The 17488-nt window shown below is 39.3% G+C and overlaps 1 protein-coding gene across 4 annotated transcripts in view; it reads right to left on the reverse strand.

Moving 5' to 3' along the window:
* LOC127570639 (genetic suppressor element 1-like) overlaps positions 1–17488 on the reverse strand; it is a 208979-nt gene that overhangs the window by 60243 nt on the left and 131248 nt on the right. For all 4 annotated transcript variants that reach the window (XM_052016382.1, XM_052016385.1, XM_052016384.1 and 1 more), the window contains one exon: positions 7590–7786. In XM_052016382.1, coding sequence (XP_051872342.1) covers positions 7590–7786 — 197 coding nt within the window. The remainder of the gene's footprint in view (positions 1–7589; positions 7787–17488) is intronic.

Below are 17488 nucleotides of genomic sequence, written 5' to 3' on the forward strand. Positions count from 1 at the left end.
ATGAGGTGTTGGCTTAATTTCTATCATTCTGTGTACTTTATTGGCCAGCATCAAGGACAATAATATTTAGACTGGTCTCTATTTAAAGTGAATGGGAATCAAACTCAGCCTTTATCAAGAACATTGCAATTAGTTTCTCATCTGCTGGGAGATTCATCTTGCCTGGGTATCATAATGTGGTGGTGATAACATAGAATGCATATCACAGAAGCAGATCATTCAGCCAAACTAGCTTGTGCTGCTGTTCTACCACACCCTCTTATTCATCACAGCCTTTCAGCTTATCCTTATATTCTTTTCTATCTCATATGAGAGTTCAGAAAGCATCTAAGCTATCTGCCTCAATCATTTCAGTTGATGGCGAGTTCTACTTCGCAATCCCTCAATGAAGACGTTTCGCCTTATATCCCTACTGAATTTACTGGTAAATTTTTATCTATTTATGGGCCACAGTTTTGCATTGTTCCACTGGCAGAAACATTTTCCACCATGTCCAACCACCTATAATTTTTAAAACCTCAATTGGGTTTTATCTACATTGGATTGACCAAGTAATGAAAACTGGAGAGAATTTCTTATTCATTCAAAGGTTGTGGGTTCAGTGAGAGGGCATGAAGTTGGCAGATGGGAGTATGCTGTGGGAAAATGTGAGGTTACCCACTGTGGTAGAAAGAATGAAAAAAATCAAATTATTATTTAAATGGAGTGAGACCGGAAAATGTTGTGGTACAAAACGATCTGGGGGTCCAAGTACATGAAGCACAAATGGGTGGCATGCAGGCACAGCTAGCAAAAGGGAACCAATGAAATGTAAGTTTTTATTGCAAGGAGTATGGAGTATAAAAGTATGGAAGTTTTAATGCAACTTTGCAGGGTGCTGGAGAGACTGCACGGTTTTGGTGTCCATATTTAGAGAAGGATGTACTTGTATTTGAGGCAGTGCAGACAGGATGCACTTGGTTGATTCCTGGGGTAATGAGGATGACATATCAAGAAACGTTGAGCAGGTTGGGTCTACGCTAATTAGAAGAATGAGAGTTGAACTTATTCAAACATGCTAGATTCTGAGGGGGATTGATTAGATGGATAATGAGAGAATGTTTCCTCCAGTTGAAATATCCAGAACTTGGTGGCATTGTTTCAGAGTAAGGAGTTATCCACAATTCCGAGGAGAAGGAGGAATTTAGTCTCTCAGAGGATGGTGACAATTTGGAACTTTTTATCCCAGAGAGCTGTGGAGGCAACATCACTGAATATATTCAAGGCAGAGGCTGACAAGACATTTGAATTGCAAGAGAGTCAAGGGGTATGAGGAGAGGGCAGGAAAGAGTTGTAAATTTTTGGCAGTAGTAAGAGTTGAAAAGTAATGATTATAAACATGGCTTCCTTAGAGGCAGCAGGGATAAATCATAATGGAGAATAATGAAGTTGCTGAGTTGTTAAATAAATGTTATATATCTGCCTTCACAGTAGGCGCCACAAAAACATACCAGAAACAGTGCAGATGACTGGGTTCAATAAGAGTGTGGAACTTACAGTAATTGAGATCAGTATCAGATATCAGGTCCCACATGGTAGGGTGGCCTGGATGGTTAGAATACATGGAATCCAGGGTGAGCTAGCCAATTGGATACACAATTAGCTTGGTGGTAGGAGGCAGAGGATGGTAGTGGAGGGTTGGTTTTCAGATTGGAGACATCAGTGGTGTGCCACAGGGATCAGTGCTGGGTCCTCTGTTGTTTGTCAGACATAGTAATGATTTGGATGGGAATGTAGGTGGCACAAATAGTAAGTTTGCAGATGACAACAAAATTGGTGGTATAGTGGACAGTGAAGAAGGTTGTCCAAGGTTATTACAGGATATAGATCAACTGGGAAAGCAGACAAGGGAAAGGCAGATGAATGACGCAGAAAGAGTAGCTGATATCTGGAATGAGTTGCCAGATGAGGTGCTGGAGACAGGAACAGTAACAACATTTTAGAGGCATCTGGATAGGTACTTAAATGAGCAAGGCATAGGGGGATATGGAATTAATGCAGGCAAGTGATATTAAAACAGATAGGCATGATGATTGGGATAGATGTGGTGGTTTGAAGGGCCTGTTTCTGTGCTGTACAACTCCATGATTCATACAATACTATGGCTCAATGACCGTACAGTAACAGTACTGTGAAATTAAGGAGAGCAAAAGTGAATAAATCTCCTGGATGTGGTAGCCTATATTAGGGTTCTGGTAATAAATGCATTGGGTTTGATTTTCCTTACATTCTGGAACATTGCAGTAGATTGGAATGTAGCAAATGTGACATTGCTATTCAAGAAAAAAGAAAGAGAGGGAGAGAGAGAGTAAGTAAAGCGAGAACAGGGCAGTTAGCCTAACATCATCCTTGCACAAATACTGAAATCAAGGTTTTCCAAAGTAAATAACATCACATTTTCCAGATATGAAGCTATATAAAATAGGGACATGTGATGTTATTTACTTTGGAAGGTAAGTAGAAAAACAATATCTTAAATAGTGAAAAATTATTAAACATTGGCATTCAGATACAAAACATAGAACAATAACATGCAGCAAAGTAAGAATTTGGTAAAGCTAATGCATATTGACTTTTACTGCAAAAGGATTTGAGTATAAGAGTGAGGAAGACCTGCAGCATTTACACAAGAAAGAAGGATAAAGCTTCCTTGGAGTCAGCACATCATAGATTCATTAGATTGATTCACTTCCCATTCCCAGAGGGATGGTTTGACATGTGAAAAGGGATTGCATTTATCTGATAGAACACATCCTCACTGCTCAATATAACAAATTAATGCTCATCTCTTTACAGAGCTATAAGAAGTGGGGGTGTATGCAGGGTTGACATGAAAAGTTTTTGATAACTGATATGCAATTTCTGTACCCCCACTATCCACATACAAGAGAAAATATGTTGGGAGAAAGAAAGGAACCATGAGATTCACTGAAGATGTTTGTAAGAAATTTTGAGTTGCCAGGCAATTCAGAGAAGCAAAAGAATGAAAGTGAAGAGACATAGAGGAAGCTGGAAGATCAGTGACATTCAGGGATGAGAGGACAAAAGATGATTGGCAATTTGGGGAATAAGGCACTATTCAATAAAATATGCTACGTTTATGGGTTCTGGTATTCAAGTGGAAACAAATTGAGACAAGAAAGAAGAAGAAACATGACAAAATTGTAGGATGTTCCATCTGTGTTTAAAGGACCCAGGACTAAATACAAATGCCACACGTGCACTTTCTATGCCATTTGGTGTTTTGTTAATAGTCTTAAAAGGTATATTCTGCAACATTAGAAACAGAGAAGATAAAGCAGCCATCTTAGTCCTGGTTGTAATCAATTAACTGATCTGGGAAATCACAGAAATTTCCACAGTTAACTGGCTTAGCTGATGGTAGCAGGTTGTAACTGAAAGCAAACCATCAGAGAAAATCTGACTTATCCCTGGTTAATTAAAGGCAGCTTGTTATTGAATCAGCAAGTGCTTCACTGGGGAAGAAGACAGCTTCCCTTAATTAGGTTCCTTTTCACAAAACCACCAAAAAAATGTGGTCTCTCATGATTAATTTTACTTTTGTGGAATTTTTCCTAGCCAATTATTACATTTCTGAAAAATGCTCTGGGAATGTAACTATTATAGGTTCATAAAAGCTACGTAAATGAGGAACTGTCAGTCATGATCCATAGGGATAAGCTATAGACACATAAACAGATAAACAGGTTTCCTATTAAGATGTCACTCCTTTCTTTTATCTCCATTCATATTTCTATTCACATACACACTGCTAGTTTGCTGTTATGTGATCACACTGCTATTGCAATTGAAAACCTGGGTGGAGAGATAATGTGTATACTGCAGGGCAACACCAACATTGAAAAGACCAGGAATGCAAATGTGCATTACCAAATAACAATAACTAGGGGTCTGAATCTCATGTCGATTTGGGAGGAAGTGAAACTTGAGGGATCTTAAGGTAGAATATTGATATGATTCCTAGTTTCAGGAAAAAAGATCACAGCTGTAATAATAAAGAAAGAGAGACAGAGAGAAAACATAGGAGAAAAAATGAGGTATCAGGTGGTGGAGAACAAACTGTCAATCATAGGCTCAGGTATCCTGCTTATTCTGATGCAGAGTTCGTTTATCCATTTTGTTTACTCACTCTCAATTCTCATGCCAACTTTACGTACAGGAATAATTGTTAGATTATATGCTTTTTCATTTCTTAATGTTAGTTGGTGGCAAGTCTTTCGTAAGTTTGTTATTTTTTTAGTGAAATGCCCTCAACATTTAAGAAAACAAGAGGAAAACTGGTTCCAGGTGATTGGAAATTGTTTGGCATAGTTTTTTATTCTTTATTCTTACCTTTTGGTCAACTAAAAGTTAATTACTTTGATGAAGAAAATTTGCAGGTTAATGAATGTTGAAAAACTTTTAGCTTCAGTAATGTTCAGACTAAGATAATTATCCATCATTTTCCTTTTTAACTAGTTTTGACATTTTTGACTGTGATGTTTATGACAAACAGTAAGCTAATTGTTTCCACCATTACTAGACAAATTAGAGATCTCTGGGTGAGGACAGTTGTCCAGTTAAATGCTAAAATCTGGAAGTTGCTGTAGAAGAAGGAGGATGCATTTAATTACCTGGCTATTCAGATATATATATTGAATGGTTTGAATTTCCTCTATCAGCACGGTCCTTAAGGAGTTCAACACCAACCACAGCAAAGTAGCTGACTTGACTGGGACATCATGCAATCACTCTAAATACTCATTCATTGCACCACTAGCAGTACACAGTTCAATGGCAGCAGAGATTCCTCAAATATACTGTGCATTTTCTACAAAGCACCGTGATCTTGTGAATCAGAAGTTTTTTGATAGCACCTCCCAAACTTGTGACAAAGACAGCAGGCTCAGTGGAGGCAGCCACACCAAGTCACATAACGTCCTGACTTAGAAATAATACTTCCTTAAATCTCCATGGAGTGAAAACCTCATCTCAAAGAATTATGGAAGCATCTTCCCCACAAGGACTACAACATCCCACCACCTTCCAAAAACCAAGCAATAACTTCTGACATTGCCAGAATTACTCACATTCTGTGAATGAATGACTAATCTCACCACAGAAGGTCAGAGCTTTTCTATTTCCATGTGTGTAATGACATGAAACATCCTAGTAGTTGCCAAACAACACACATGACACAGAAAATTAACATTTACATGTTATGGTTTCCATTATTTCAGATTTTAATAGTTGCAAATGAAGTTTTTTTCTGCATTGTTCTTTCAATTTTAGCCTAATCTTTAGACTTGCCTCTTTGTTTCACTCTTTGTTTCTGAACTAATATTGACATTACTATTCTAAACAACCCTACTTAGTTCAAATGCTGTGCTGTTAACTAACAATATTTCTATGTAATTATATGAGGCAACATACAATTGCTTGATTCTTTTGCACAGATCTTAAATGGTCCTGTTTGTATCTCTAATTTACATCACTTCCAGTCTGAAAGAAATTAATTGTGCACAGATAATTTTGGCCCAATGTATAAATTCTCATGCCTTAATGGCTATTTCAACTTTGGAGGCAGAGTTCTGTAAGCCTTGTATACACATTAACTAAAAAACCAGTGGGTCTTCTGGTGTCTGACCCCATCAAGATACATGAGTGCAGCACACAGCTAATTTAATGGGAAACCTCAATGGGTGTTAGCAACATCATTTTAAATGTACCACATTTCACTACAGTGCATTAGTCTATTTAGAAAATCATATATCATGCTAACAGATAGATCACACCTCAGTATGTCCTGACGCATTTTGAGGCTAAATGTTGTGAGCTACTCACTACAGATAGAGGAAGAAAACGAGAAGAGAACTCATTTAAGATAGATGGAAGGAAAAAAAATCTTGTATTTTATAAAGTTAATGGAAATGTTATGTCTTAGTTTTGGCACAGTGCTTGCACACTTGCATATAAGTCCAAGGTTCAAACCTCACCAGTGAACTGAGGATATTTCCTATGTTAAAACTTCATGCAATATTACACGAGTGTTGCTCTTTTAGAAATGTTGTGTTTAGATGAGGTGTTGAAAATGAGACTATGTTCATGTTCCTAAGGGACACTTTCTAGCATCTTGAACAACATTCATCCCTCAATCAATATTATTAAATTAGATTATCTACTCAGTATTGCTACTTTTGGGACCTTACATTGGTGTGTTTCCCAATGTTACAACCTGACTACACTTTGAAGGTCTATCACTGACTGTGAAGTACTTTGGGATATTCTGGGTATGTGAAAGACACCATATGGAAAGTTGATAATATATACAAGTTTTTTTCTTAATTATATAGGTGAAAGTTAATTGCATATATTTCTAATTTGTGTATGTTTCTTTTCTTGCTGTTCATATGAATGGCCCATTCAAATTCCCATTCCTAAATCACTCCTCCTTGTTCACCTTCTTTGATTTTCTGTTCCTCCATACATTAAAAGTGAAAGTTTTGTTTTAGCATTTAAATTTCACCACTAACTTTTCCATTTAAAAATTTCCCATGGAGCTTTATCTTGCTAATCCTCTTCCCAGACATCTTGTTCTGGTCCTGGCCTTTGGTGTATCCATTCTCCTTACAGTTATGATTCAATGAAACTCCCTCTTTTAGCCTCTTTTCCCTTGTAGCTTTAAAAACTTCAAGTGTGATCTCCATCCATCATGGACCTCTTACAACCTTAACCAACAAATGTTGGTCAGTAGTTAACTTGACATGTATGGCATTGAGCCTAACAATGCTGTAATGCAAGGGTAGCCACAGATATAAAGATGGGAGAAGAATCCCAAAGAGGAAACCTTTATGATTAAGGTCTCAGTCAAATCCAAGCCACTATTAGTTCCCTCCCAGATGAAAATCCCAGCCATAAATCAAAATTTCCATTAATCTGTAAATACTTGCTTGGCAATTTTTGTGTTCAAATTCAAAATTTAGTCATGCATGAAACAACAGTACTGAAAATGACTCTTTCTGAACATCCAGAGCTTTAAATATGGCTAACCAAGAATTAAGGAATAAAGACGGACCTACCTGCAATTCAGGCAAGGCTTTGACACTGCAAATGCCATGTGTTACAGGTTGTTAACTCTGGCCAGTAATTTCTGAGCCTTTGATTTTTTCACCGTTAAAATTAAAACAAAAATTCACCTCCATATAGTTCAATTTAACCCAAATAGAGATAGGTTTTATTTCAATAAAATGCCAGTAATCAGCACTTGGCCATAATCAAAAATGGTATTATACTCTTCAGGCTTGAACTTCAAATTAAACAAGGCATTAAGTAGCGTATTTAAAATTGGTTAATGTCTAATCTAATATAAGTACAGAGGGAATACAATGCTAACTCTATAAATTCAATCAATGTATCACTGTTATTCTTGGCTCAATGTTTTTCATCACAATGTGGTGATAAATTCATAAACATTGTACTACTAAGCAAAAACGATTTAAATCCCTGAGCAGCATTGGATGCAATAATTATATCAAGCTTCTTCCTCTTACCTGTCGAACATCACCTCGCCAAAGCCCATTGATAGTTTGCGTTGGAGCAATAGTAACCACAGGTGGAGTATTTGCCACTCTTTGGGATCCAGGTGGAACTATTATTGTTCCTGGAGTCCGTTTGGGTGTCCCAGCAGGAGAACTGTGATTAGCAACTGGTGACGATATAGGAGAATGTTCACTACAATGTGAAGAGCCTGAAATTATAAAGAGTACAACAGAATATCAGTATTATATGTTTCCTGTTAATAATCACTATGCTAATTGCTTTATCCAGTAATGTTTAGTGCTCAGTGTAAACACTTATTTTCCTTCTTGATTGTAAAATAAAGCACGTGTATGATATATTACAATCTCATACTACCTTGCCCATTCACCTTAAATTCTCAAATGATTCTGCCAAGGACTCTAGAGGTTAGTGATGTCTTACAGTTTATTCATTTGAGGCTAGGCATGTTGTACACTGTGGGCACAGTCTGACAAGAAAACTGTGCTGTATTCAACAAATTGACTGATCCTGCACTCCCTCTGGGGGCATTGCAGTGGATTTTGGTTTGCAGATTAGGCCTGAAGTAGTTTAGATTTTGAATCTGCTTTGGAGAATAAAGGCCACTGTATTTCAGATCCCAAATTATGAATTGGAGAATTGGGACTACACCTTTCCAGATCTAGATTATGGATTAGAAAATTGGGGGTGTAGCATTCTAACTCTGGATTATGGATTCGAGAATCATGGCCACAGTTTCACAACTCTGTCCAACCCACAGTTACTTGGAGCATAGTCCCCAGCTGTGATTACACCGTGCTGAAATTTAGTCGTCACTTCTTCAACAATCATCCCCTACCTGTTTCTCATAAACACAAATAAGAGATTAGTACAATATCCAGTGTGCTTAACATTTCTTTTATCTTAGTGAGAGCTTATATGTAATTTCTGAATATTGTCATTGTTAAGTACTCTGCATCAACTGGATTTGTTACATATAGAGGCACTTAACCTGTGATTTTCCTTTAATTGAAGGGGTGGTAATAGTGGCTTACTAACAGGTCCCTTGAACCATAGAATTGTAATGGTACTGAAGCAGGCCATTCAGCTTATCGTGTTCATGTCAGCTCCCTGAAGATCAATTTATTTAGTCCCATTTCTCCTGATATTCTCCATAGCCCTGCAAATTATTTCCCCTCAAATGCCTATCCAATTTCCTTTTGAATGCCTTGATTGACTGCTTTCACCATCATTACAGGCAGTAGGTTTCAGAGTTAAGTCTGCGTTGCTTGGTCCTTGAAACATTAACTAATAGGAACAATTTCTCCCTATTTACCTTTTCTAAACCAGTCATAATTTTGTACATCTCCATTTAATCTAGACCTGTTGGGGATCCCACTCTCTGTGTGGATTGAAGTAATAGGAACCTGATGTTCCTGTTGTGATCCAGAACTGTTCCATCCTGCTTCAGAAGCTGCATGCTAGCTGTAGCTTCTCCTTTCTCCTCAGAATCTGATGCCAGCAAGGGGTTTGTGGAGGCTTCAGATCCACAATTCACATATTGTAACTAAGTCCTCATTTGCCATGACCATAGATCTTTGGGAACCTAGACTAAACTGCTTCAAAAGATTACATGGTGAAGCCAGAAGGTATGGATTATTTTGTTACTGATAATATTTCAAGAATATATGGCTGCAGTGAGTTTGTTTTAGGAACCCCCATGTACTTTGTTCAATACAATTACACTCACATAAACTTTTATGCATTATTGATATGTCATGTCGGAAGTTCCACAGCCACTTTATTCAAGCTTGCAATGTCTTGAGAGAAGTTGACAAAGTAACTTGATTAGCTGGTATTGTTAATAGCATACTTCAGCTTCATATGTGGTGATGAAAACATGGTCAGCACTCCAAGTACCTGTGCTTAACCTAGCAACAGTAGGGAGTTCTCATTGGTATTTTCCTCCTTTTACCCTTCTTCATTTACAATCAGTAACTTACCCTTAAACTCACTATTACCCTCCAAAAAGTGTATTTCTTTGTGCTGTCTGCTTTGAGTAATCCAGATTAAGCAAGTTGATCTTGAGAGTCTTCTTGATCATAGTGGTTTTCAAACTTCATTTCAAGTGACCCACTTTAATCAAATTGTTCACGCAAAGCCATATTATAATAACTAGCTAACTATAAATCTAATTGTAGGTGCAGTCAAAACACTTTGGTTAAACCTTAAAATTCAGTGTCAAAAGGAAATGATATTTCATGAAAATTTCACAGTTACATGCAGCTACTACAGGCAGGTTCAGAGTAACTAGGGTGGAGGAAGGTCGTACGGTTCTCCAGTCTGCAGACCCATGCTCCCACCATGCTTCCTGAGCATTCCTAAATGTTATCTACTCTCCTTGGGTCCCATAGAACTGACACTTGTCCGGTCCATTTTGCAACTTGTTTTTTAACCTACCATGACCCACCCAAGGGTTGTGACCCTCACTTTGAAAACCACTGATCTAGACAGCCACTACATGAGCATTTTGCTGTTACTATGGGTGATAAGTAATTGTGATTCAATTGTATAATTAACCTGGCTTAATGACTGTGGGAAAAAGAAGAGTGAAAGGGGATGAAAAAGGAGGAAGAGAGAGAGAGAGGGACCGAGAAAGAGAAAGGGAGAGAGAGGAAGGAAAACCATAATTTAAAGGGGTATAGGGGGAGAGAGAAGAGAGAGAGATGGAGAAGGAAATAGATGTATGGGAGATGGTGGATAGAAGAAGAAGAGGCAGAGAAAGAAAGGCAAGAGGAAGAAGGGAAGAAAGGGAGGACAGAAGAGAGGGAGAAAGAGAAAACAAAAGAGGTGGAAGAGGGGAAAAGGTGGAGTGGGGCAGAAAAGGGGAAGGAGAAGAAGATAAATAGAGAAAAGAAAGGACCATTGAAGGCCCAACAAATTTTTTTGGATGGTCATGAAAGAAGATAAACTTGGAATTATTTTCCTGAGGCTTGGGCAGCATATTTGGATAACTCTAGTGATGTCCTGCCCTCTCTTCCTACTAGTATATCAAGGGATGCATGACTGACGCTTCCTCCCAAGCAGAATGCTTACACCCTGAGTGTGTTTTTATTTTGTTCCCCAAATCTGAAAAAAGGGTTGACATCCATGATTATAGGCAATGGACAGCCCCTTCTTTTCATTCTTCCTAAAAAGGGTCAGGGATCACAGTACTTTCTGAATCAAATTTATTAATAAGGAATGCCCATCTCTTGAACCTCCACCTCTCAAACTTTTCAAGTTCCTTAAATAGCTATAGTCACACAGGAAAATCAGAGCAGTTTATTATTTTTTCCTGTCTTCCATTGCAATTTCTGCCGGCAATTGGGAGCAAGTGCCACTAATGAAATTCCTGGTAGTGTTGCAGTAAAACGTCTGTTACAACACCATTAGACAGGTTGGTGGGGGATAGGATTACAACTTTAAAGATCCCAAAGACACTGAGTTCATATTTTACAGAATACCTTGGTCGAGACCAAAGCCTTCATCAAATAAGGAATCTGGACAACATGGAGGTGGGAAAGTTTAATGCATGCTGCTTTTCCTCCATAAGAAGATTTGGTGCATCCTGTTCTATCACCAGCTTCATCTGGAGGTCCTAGATAACAGCAATAAAATGGGCTGACATTTGGTCTGAAACAGAATCCCCACCCATTCATTTGTAACCAGTGGGCAAGGGTGGGAAAGTTAAAATAAAAGCAGAGGAAGGTCTTGTTAATTGTTGTAGAATAAATAACTTAGATTCTTCAGACATTGTCATTCTAGACATAGATCTAATGGCTTTGGATACTTAGTACAATAGAAAATCACAGCAACAGCTGCCTGAGAATCTTAGAACCAGGCATTCACACCTCATCAAATTAGTTTAAGAGTCTGATGGAAGTAATTGTTTAAATCTCCATCTTCAAAAATGAATGGCAAAATATTATTGAAGAGAAAAACAAAGTCCCTAGATAACTTCAAAGTTCTGGCAGGTTTTTCATTGTCTGACGATAATACTTTCCTGGACTTTGCTGATAAATACTTATAATTTTTCCACAAATGTAACGAAATCACATATTTTATGTGCAGGCTAGTGACAGAATGGCATGCAGTTATGAAGTATTATTAATATGCAGAAAGAGAAGAATGCATGGATGCAGAAGCATAGAATAATATTGTCCAGAAGGCATTTTGTTTAAGACTAACTGCACTGTTGGATTATGTCAGAGTTAATTATGTCTCCAGAGATTCAATCATTCGGGAACAACTCAAGCAGGTGAGTTCTCCTGCAGCCTTTTCAAGGTTCAGAACTGAATATAAAAACAGTTTGTGTATTAAAGATAAGCGTAAGACACAAATGTAACAAAGAACCAAATGTACTATTGAGTATGATTTTGATTCATTGCTGTACCAGATACTGCTATCTAGTTGACAGTTACTGCTCTCAATGTGGATGCTCTGTTTATAGTTCTATCTCTGTTTAGTTGCTTATGCTTGCAGGAACACACAGAAACTACATTGGTGTTGGGTTTGAGATGAGGGAAATAGAGAATAGCATTCTCCACGTAGACCAGTGACAATAGCAGGCAGGCAGACTTGTTTGGGGAGCTTGAAAGGTATAAGTGGAGAAGGTACAGTCTGACAAAGGAGGCTGATTAGGAAAGTGAGAATACAGAGAAATGGGGATAATATACTGACATTGATTGTGAATTGGATTATCGGGCAGAAAGCAAAGAGTGGAAATCTAGGGGTCACAGTCTCAGAATAAGGGGTTGGGATGAGAAGAAACTTCTTCACATAGCAGTAGTGAAGCTTCGAAATTCTCCATCTGACAGGGCTGCACTGTCTTGGTACATTTCAGATAGAGATTGATATATTTTTGATAAGAAAAAAAATCACAAGATATGGAATTAATAAGGGAAGTGGTGCTGCGGTAAAAAAACAAGCCATGATCTTACTGAATGGTGGGAAATATGAGAGGGACTTAATCTTGCTTCTCTTTCTTATGTTTGGTAGCTTGCTGTGGCATACAGCCTTTTGTGTATATTAATTGTGAGGTAGCTCTGATTCTGAGTCCACATTCAACAGCTCTTAGGTATGGGGGAGGTGAAACCGAAGCATTGAGAGCCCACTAGTTCCACAGGTAAAATTCATGTGAGGTGGACAGCAGATATTACTCATCATTAGTGGTTTTCTTTAGTGATACTTTGTAGTTCCTATATAATCATACAGTTTTATCTTCCTTAGAGACCACTACCAATGGATCTTCACTGACACCCCATTCTGTTCCAATTTTACATTACTCCTCTTCCACCTGCAGTTTAAGGGCATAGAGAACTGGTCTCCAGTTTTGACCCTAGACAAACGTAAATGTGAGCCTTGTACCGAACAAAGTTGAATTGGTCTAAAGATGCTATTACTGGGCTAAAAGCTTCTGCACCATCCTCAGGTGCTGTGCCAACACAATGTATCACTGCTGATTCAAAGTGCAGTGTCCGAAACTGGTTCCTCCCTGCCAGTATAAACTGCTGCATGCGCGTGCCCATTATAAGTGTTCCACGGTTATAAGATTTATCATAACTGTAATCACCACAGTGCTGTAAGCCCCTTTATATCATTAACTCCTGGGGATGCCCAGTGTGCTTGCAGCAAATTCACCTCCTCATTTCCCTCATCAGGGAAGAGAAAGACATTCCAGAGGAGCTCACAGATACTGTAATCATTTCTGTCTTCAAGAAAGGAGACAAATCCAAATATGGTACCATAGGTCTGCCAGGTAAAGTTATCACCAGGGTCTGCTCAACAACTTTCTCCTCGTGGCTGAAGAGCTGGTCCCCAAATTGCAGCATGAATTCCATCCATCAAGAGGCACAGCAGACATATTCTTCATACACAACTCAAGAACAATGCAAGGTGCAGTATTAACCACAATACATAGCCGTTTCTTGATCTGATAAGAGCTTTTAACTTCATTAACAGATAAACACTGTGGAGAATCTTTCTCAAAAATGGCTGGCCTCAGAAATTTGTATCCATTCTGCTACATGGTGGCAAGCAAGACATGTTTCTGCTCAATGGGTCCACCACAAACCCAATATCCATGCAGACTGGGGCCAAAAAAGGCTGTGCCATTGCCCCCATCCTCTCTGCAATCTTACAGCAATGATACACTTCACATCCAACAAGCTTCCTGCTACAGTGAAGTAAATCTGCAGAATGAAGGGGAAACGGTTTAACCTCTGTTGTCTCTACTCCAGAAACAAGATTAGTCATTAAGATGCAGTACACAATGATGCTTGGTAACCCCAAAGCACCCTTTCTAAAATATTCTGGGAGTTGCATCCTTTTCCCAGTGCCTTTAGCTTGACCATATATTTGTCAATCATGTCCTAAGATCCCTTGTTATAGATCTCAAAAGTCTCAGATGGCATATGAATATCCCTTCAGGGTTTTCTCTGTGCCCCCAAGTGATATCTCATGAGTAGTTCATGGTACTAGTCATCTCACAGTCTCACACATTATCAAGTCTACCACCGGCAACAATATTGCCTTCCTTTTCTTGCATATTGCATATCTTTCCATTCTGTATTCTCTCCCAGGACCACATTTCTATGCTGACTAGGTCCAAACAAGGCAGAACCTTCCCTCCCATCCTCTTCCCAACTTTTCACACTGCAATATTGAACCTCATGTCAAACAAGCATCCCACAGCAATAAAGCAAATCTATTGGATGAATGGGAAACTGTTTGAACTCTGTCATCTACACTCCAAAATCAAGCCCATTTGTCAAGTTATTATCCACGGGTGACATGTGCCTTCAGCAATATTTCCACATTTTCTAAATGCAGGACAAATGGTTGACTCCACAAGAATGTAAGAAATAGGAACAGGAGTAGGTCCCCCCTACTCCTGGATCAAGTCCTTGAGCCTGCTGTGCCATTCATCAAGATCAAGGCTGACATTCTACCTCAGTGCCATTTTTCAGCAGTTTTCCAATTTTCCTTCATTCTCCCAATGTCCAAAAATCTATCAATGATGGGGTCTTTTCTCGTTCTTCTAGACTTTAGAGAAAACAGTTACGGTTTACTCAGTCTGTCCTCATACTGTAGACCCATGATCCATAAAACCAGTTTATTGAATCTTCACTGCATGCCCTCAACGGCAAGTGGAACCTTTCTTTGGTAAGGAGATGAAAACTGTACTGTCCAATCAAGGTTTATACAATTACAATAGTATTCAAATCCTCCGTAATAAAGACTGACATACCATTTGTCCTCTTAATTGCTTGCTGAACCTGCATGTTGGCCTTCAGTAGTTTGTGTAAAAGCATACCTATGTCCCTTTGAAACATGAATTATACTCAACCTCTCACCATTTAACAAATACTGCACTTCTCTGTCATCTGCATCAAAATGGATAACTTCGCACATGCCATAACTTCACATAATGTATTCCATATGCCATGTTTGTGCCCCCTCACTCAGATTATCTATTAACCCTTGAAACCTCTTTATATCCCACTCTGTACTCACAATCCCATTTTATTTAGTAGAGTGAGCAAACTTGGAAATGTGACATTTAATCCCCTCAGCCAAATTGTTGATATAGATTGTGAAAAGCTGAGGCCAAAGCATCAATCGCTGCAGTACCTCACCAATCACTGCCTGTTGACGAGAGAAGGAGTGCACCTCCGCCAGGGAGATCATCATTCTTGCAAATACCCTGTTAAGCCCCTTAAGAATTTTGTATGTTTCAATAAGATCAACTTTCACTCTTCCAAACTCATGAGCGAATAGACCATTCTGCTTAATCTCTCTTCATTGATCAATTTCCCATCCCAGAAATCAATCTGGTAAACCTTCACTGAATTTCCTTTATCACGAGTATATGCTTTCTTAGATAGGAAGACCAAACCTGTACACAATATTTCAAATGTGGTCTCACCAGGGCCACATATAATTGCAGTTAAGATGTCTTGACTCTTGTACTTAAATCCTTTTTCAATAAAGGCCAACATATCATTTCCCTTCCTAACGGCTTGCTGCACCAGCACAATAACTTCTAGTGATTCATGTACAAAGACACCCACATCTACCTGAACACTAATACCTTTCAATTTCCCAGTATTTACAAAAATATTCTGCCTTTCTATTTTTTTCTGCCTTACATATTTCCACACTATATTCCATTTGCTATTTTCTCACCCACTGTCTATTTCCCTCAACCCACACTATCACCTAGATTTGGATCATCAGCAAACTTGGATATATTACACTTGGTCTCATCATGCACTAATTGGTATAAATTGTGCATATCTTAGGTTCCAGCACCAACCCCTGCGGCACTCTGCTAGTCACAGACCCCCACCCAAAAATGATGCATTTATTCCTATTCTCTATTTTCTGCCTGTTAACCATTCCTAATCCATGCCAGTATTTCACTCTAATCCCATCTGCTCTAATTGTGTTTAACAACAACCCCTGTTTGGCATTTTACCAAAGGCCTCATGAAAGTCCAAGTACAGCATGGAACATAGAACAGTACAGCACAGGAACAGGCCCTTTGCCCATGATGTAGTACAAATTAATTAAGCTAATGACGGCTAATTAGACTAATCCCTTCTGCCTGCACATGGTCTATATCATGTTCTCTGCATATTCATGTGCCTATCTGAGCCTCTTAAATGCCTCTATAATATCTGCCTCCACTACCACCCCTGGCAGTGCATTTCAGGCACCCACCAATCTATGTGTAAAAAATTGCCCCGCACGTCTCCTTTGAACTTTCCCCCCTCTCGCATTAAATGCATGCCCTCTAGTATCAGGCATTGTAACCCTGGGATAAAGATATTGGCTGTCCACTTTATCTATGCCTCCCATAATTTTATAAACTTCTATAAGGTCTCCCTCAGTCTGCACCACTCCAGTGAGAATAAACCCAGTTTAACCAATCTCTCCTCATAACTACAGCCTTCCATTCCAGGCAACATCCTGGTGAATCTCTTCTGCACTCTCGCTATTGCTACCACATCCTTTCTGGAGTGTGGTGACTGGAACTGTACACAATAGTTTAAGTACGGTCTAACCAATGGTTTGTACAAGTACTCTGTACTCTTAATTTTTGGATTATGGAGTGGCTATTGTGAGAGAGGGCCAGTGTAGGATTGGGGAGCTGGGGCTTTGTCTTCAGAGACTTCAGTGAGGAGGCACAGGTGAGTAGCAGGTAAGAACAGGTAAGGTTTTTATTTTCCTGTTAATCCGTGACCTTTGATTTAGTACAGACAAAATGGCAATGGAATGCTCCTCTTGCAAGATGTGGGAAGTCAGGGAACCTCACGGTCTCCCTGATAACTATATCTGTGGGAAATGCACCCAGCTGCAGCTCCTGATAGACCAGGTCAAGGAACTGGAGGTGCAGGTGGATGTACTCGGGATCACCCAGAAGGCTGAGGATATCATAGATGAGAGTTTCAGTGAGGTGATCACACCTCAGGTGTAGGCTACGGCTAGATGGGTGACCACCAGGAGAAGTAAGGGGAGTAGTCAAACAGCGCAGGATTCCCCCTGTGGCCATTCCCCTCAGTAGCAGGTATACCCCTTTGGATACTGTTGGAGGGATGACCTTTAAGAGGCCAGCAGCAGTAGCCATGTTAGTGGCACCGTGCCCGGCTCTGAGGCAAAGAAGGAAAGGATGAAATCAGGCAGAGTAATAGTGACAGGGGACTCGATAGTAAGGGCGCAAATAGGCATTTCTGTGGCAGCAATCAAGACTCCAGGATGGTGTGTTGCCTCCCTGGTGCCAGGGTCAAGGATGTCTCACAGCGGGTAAAGGACATTCTGAGAGGGGAGGGTAAGCAGCCAGAGGTCATGGTCCATACAGGTACCAATG

This window comes from Pristis pectinata, chromosome 5 (assembly GCF_009764475.1).
Source record: "Pristis pectinata isolate sPriPec2 chromosome 5, sPriPec2.1.pri, whole genome shotgun sequence".
Classification (NCBI taxonomy): Eukaryota; Metazoa; Chordata; class Chondrichthyes; order Rhinopristiformes; family Pristidae; genus Pristis; species Pristis pectinata.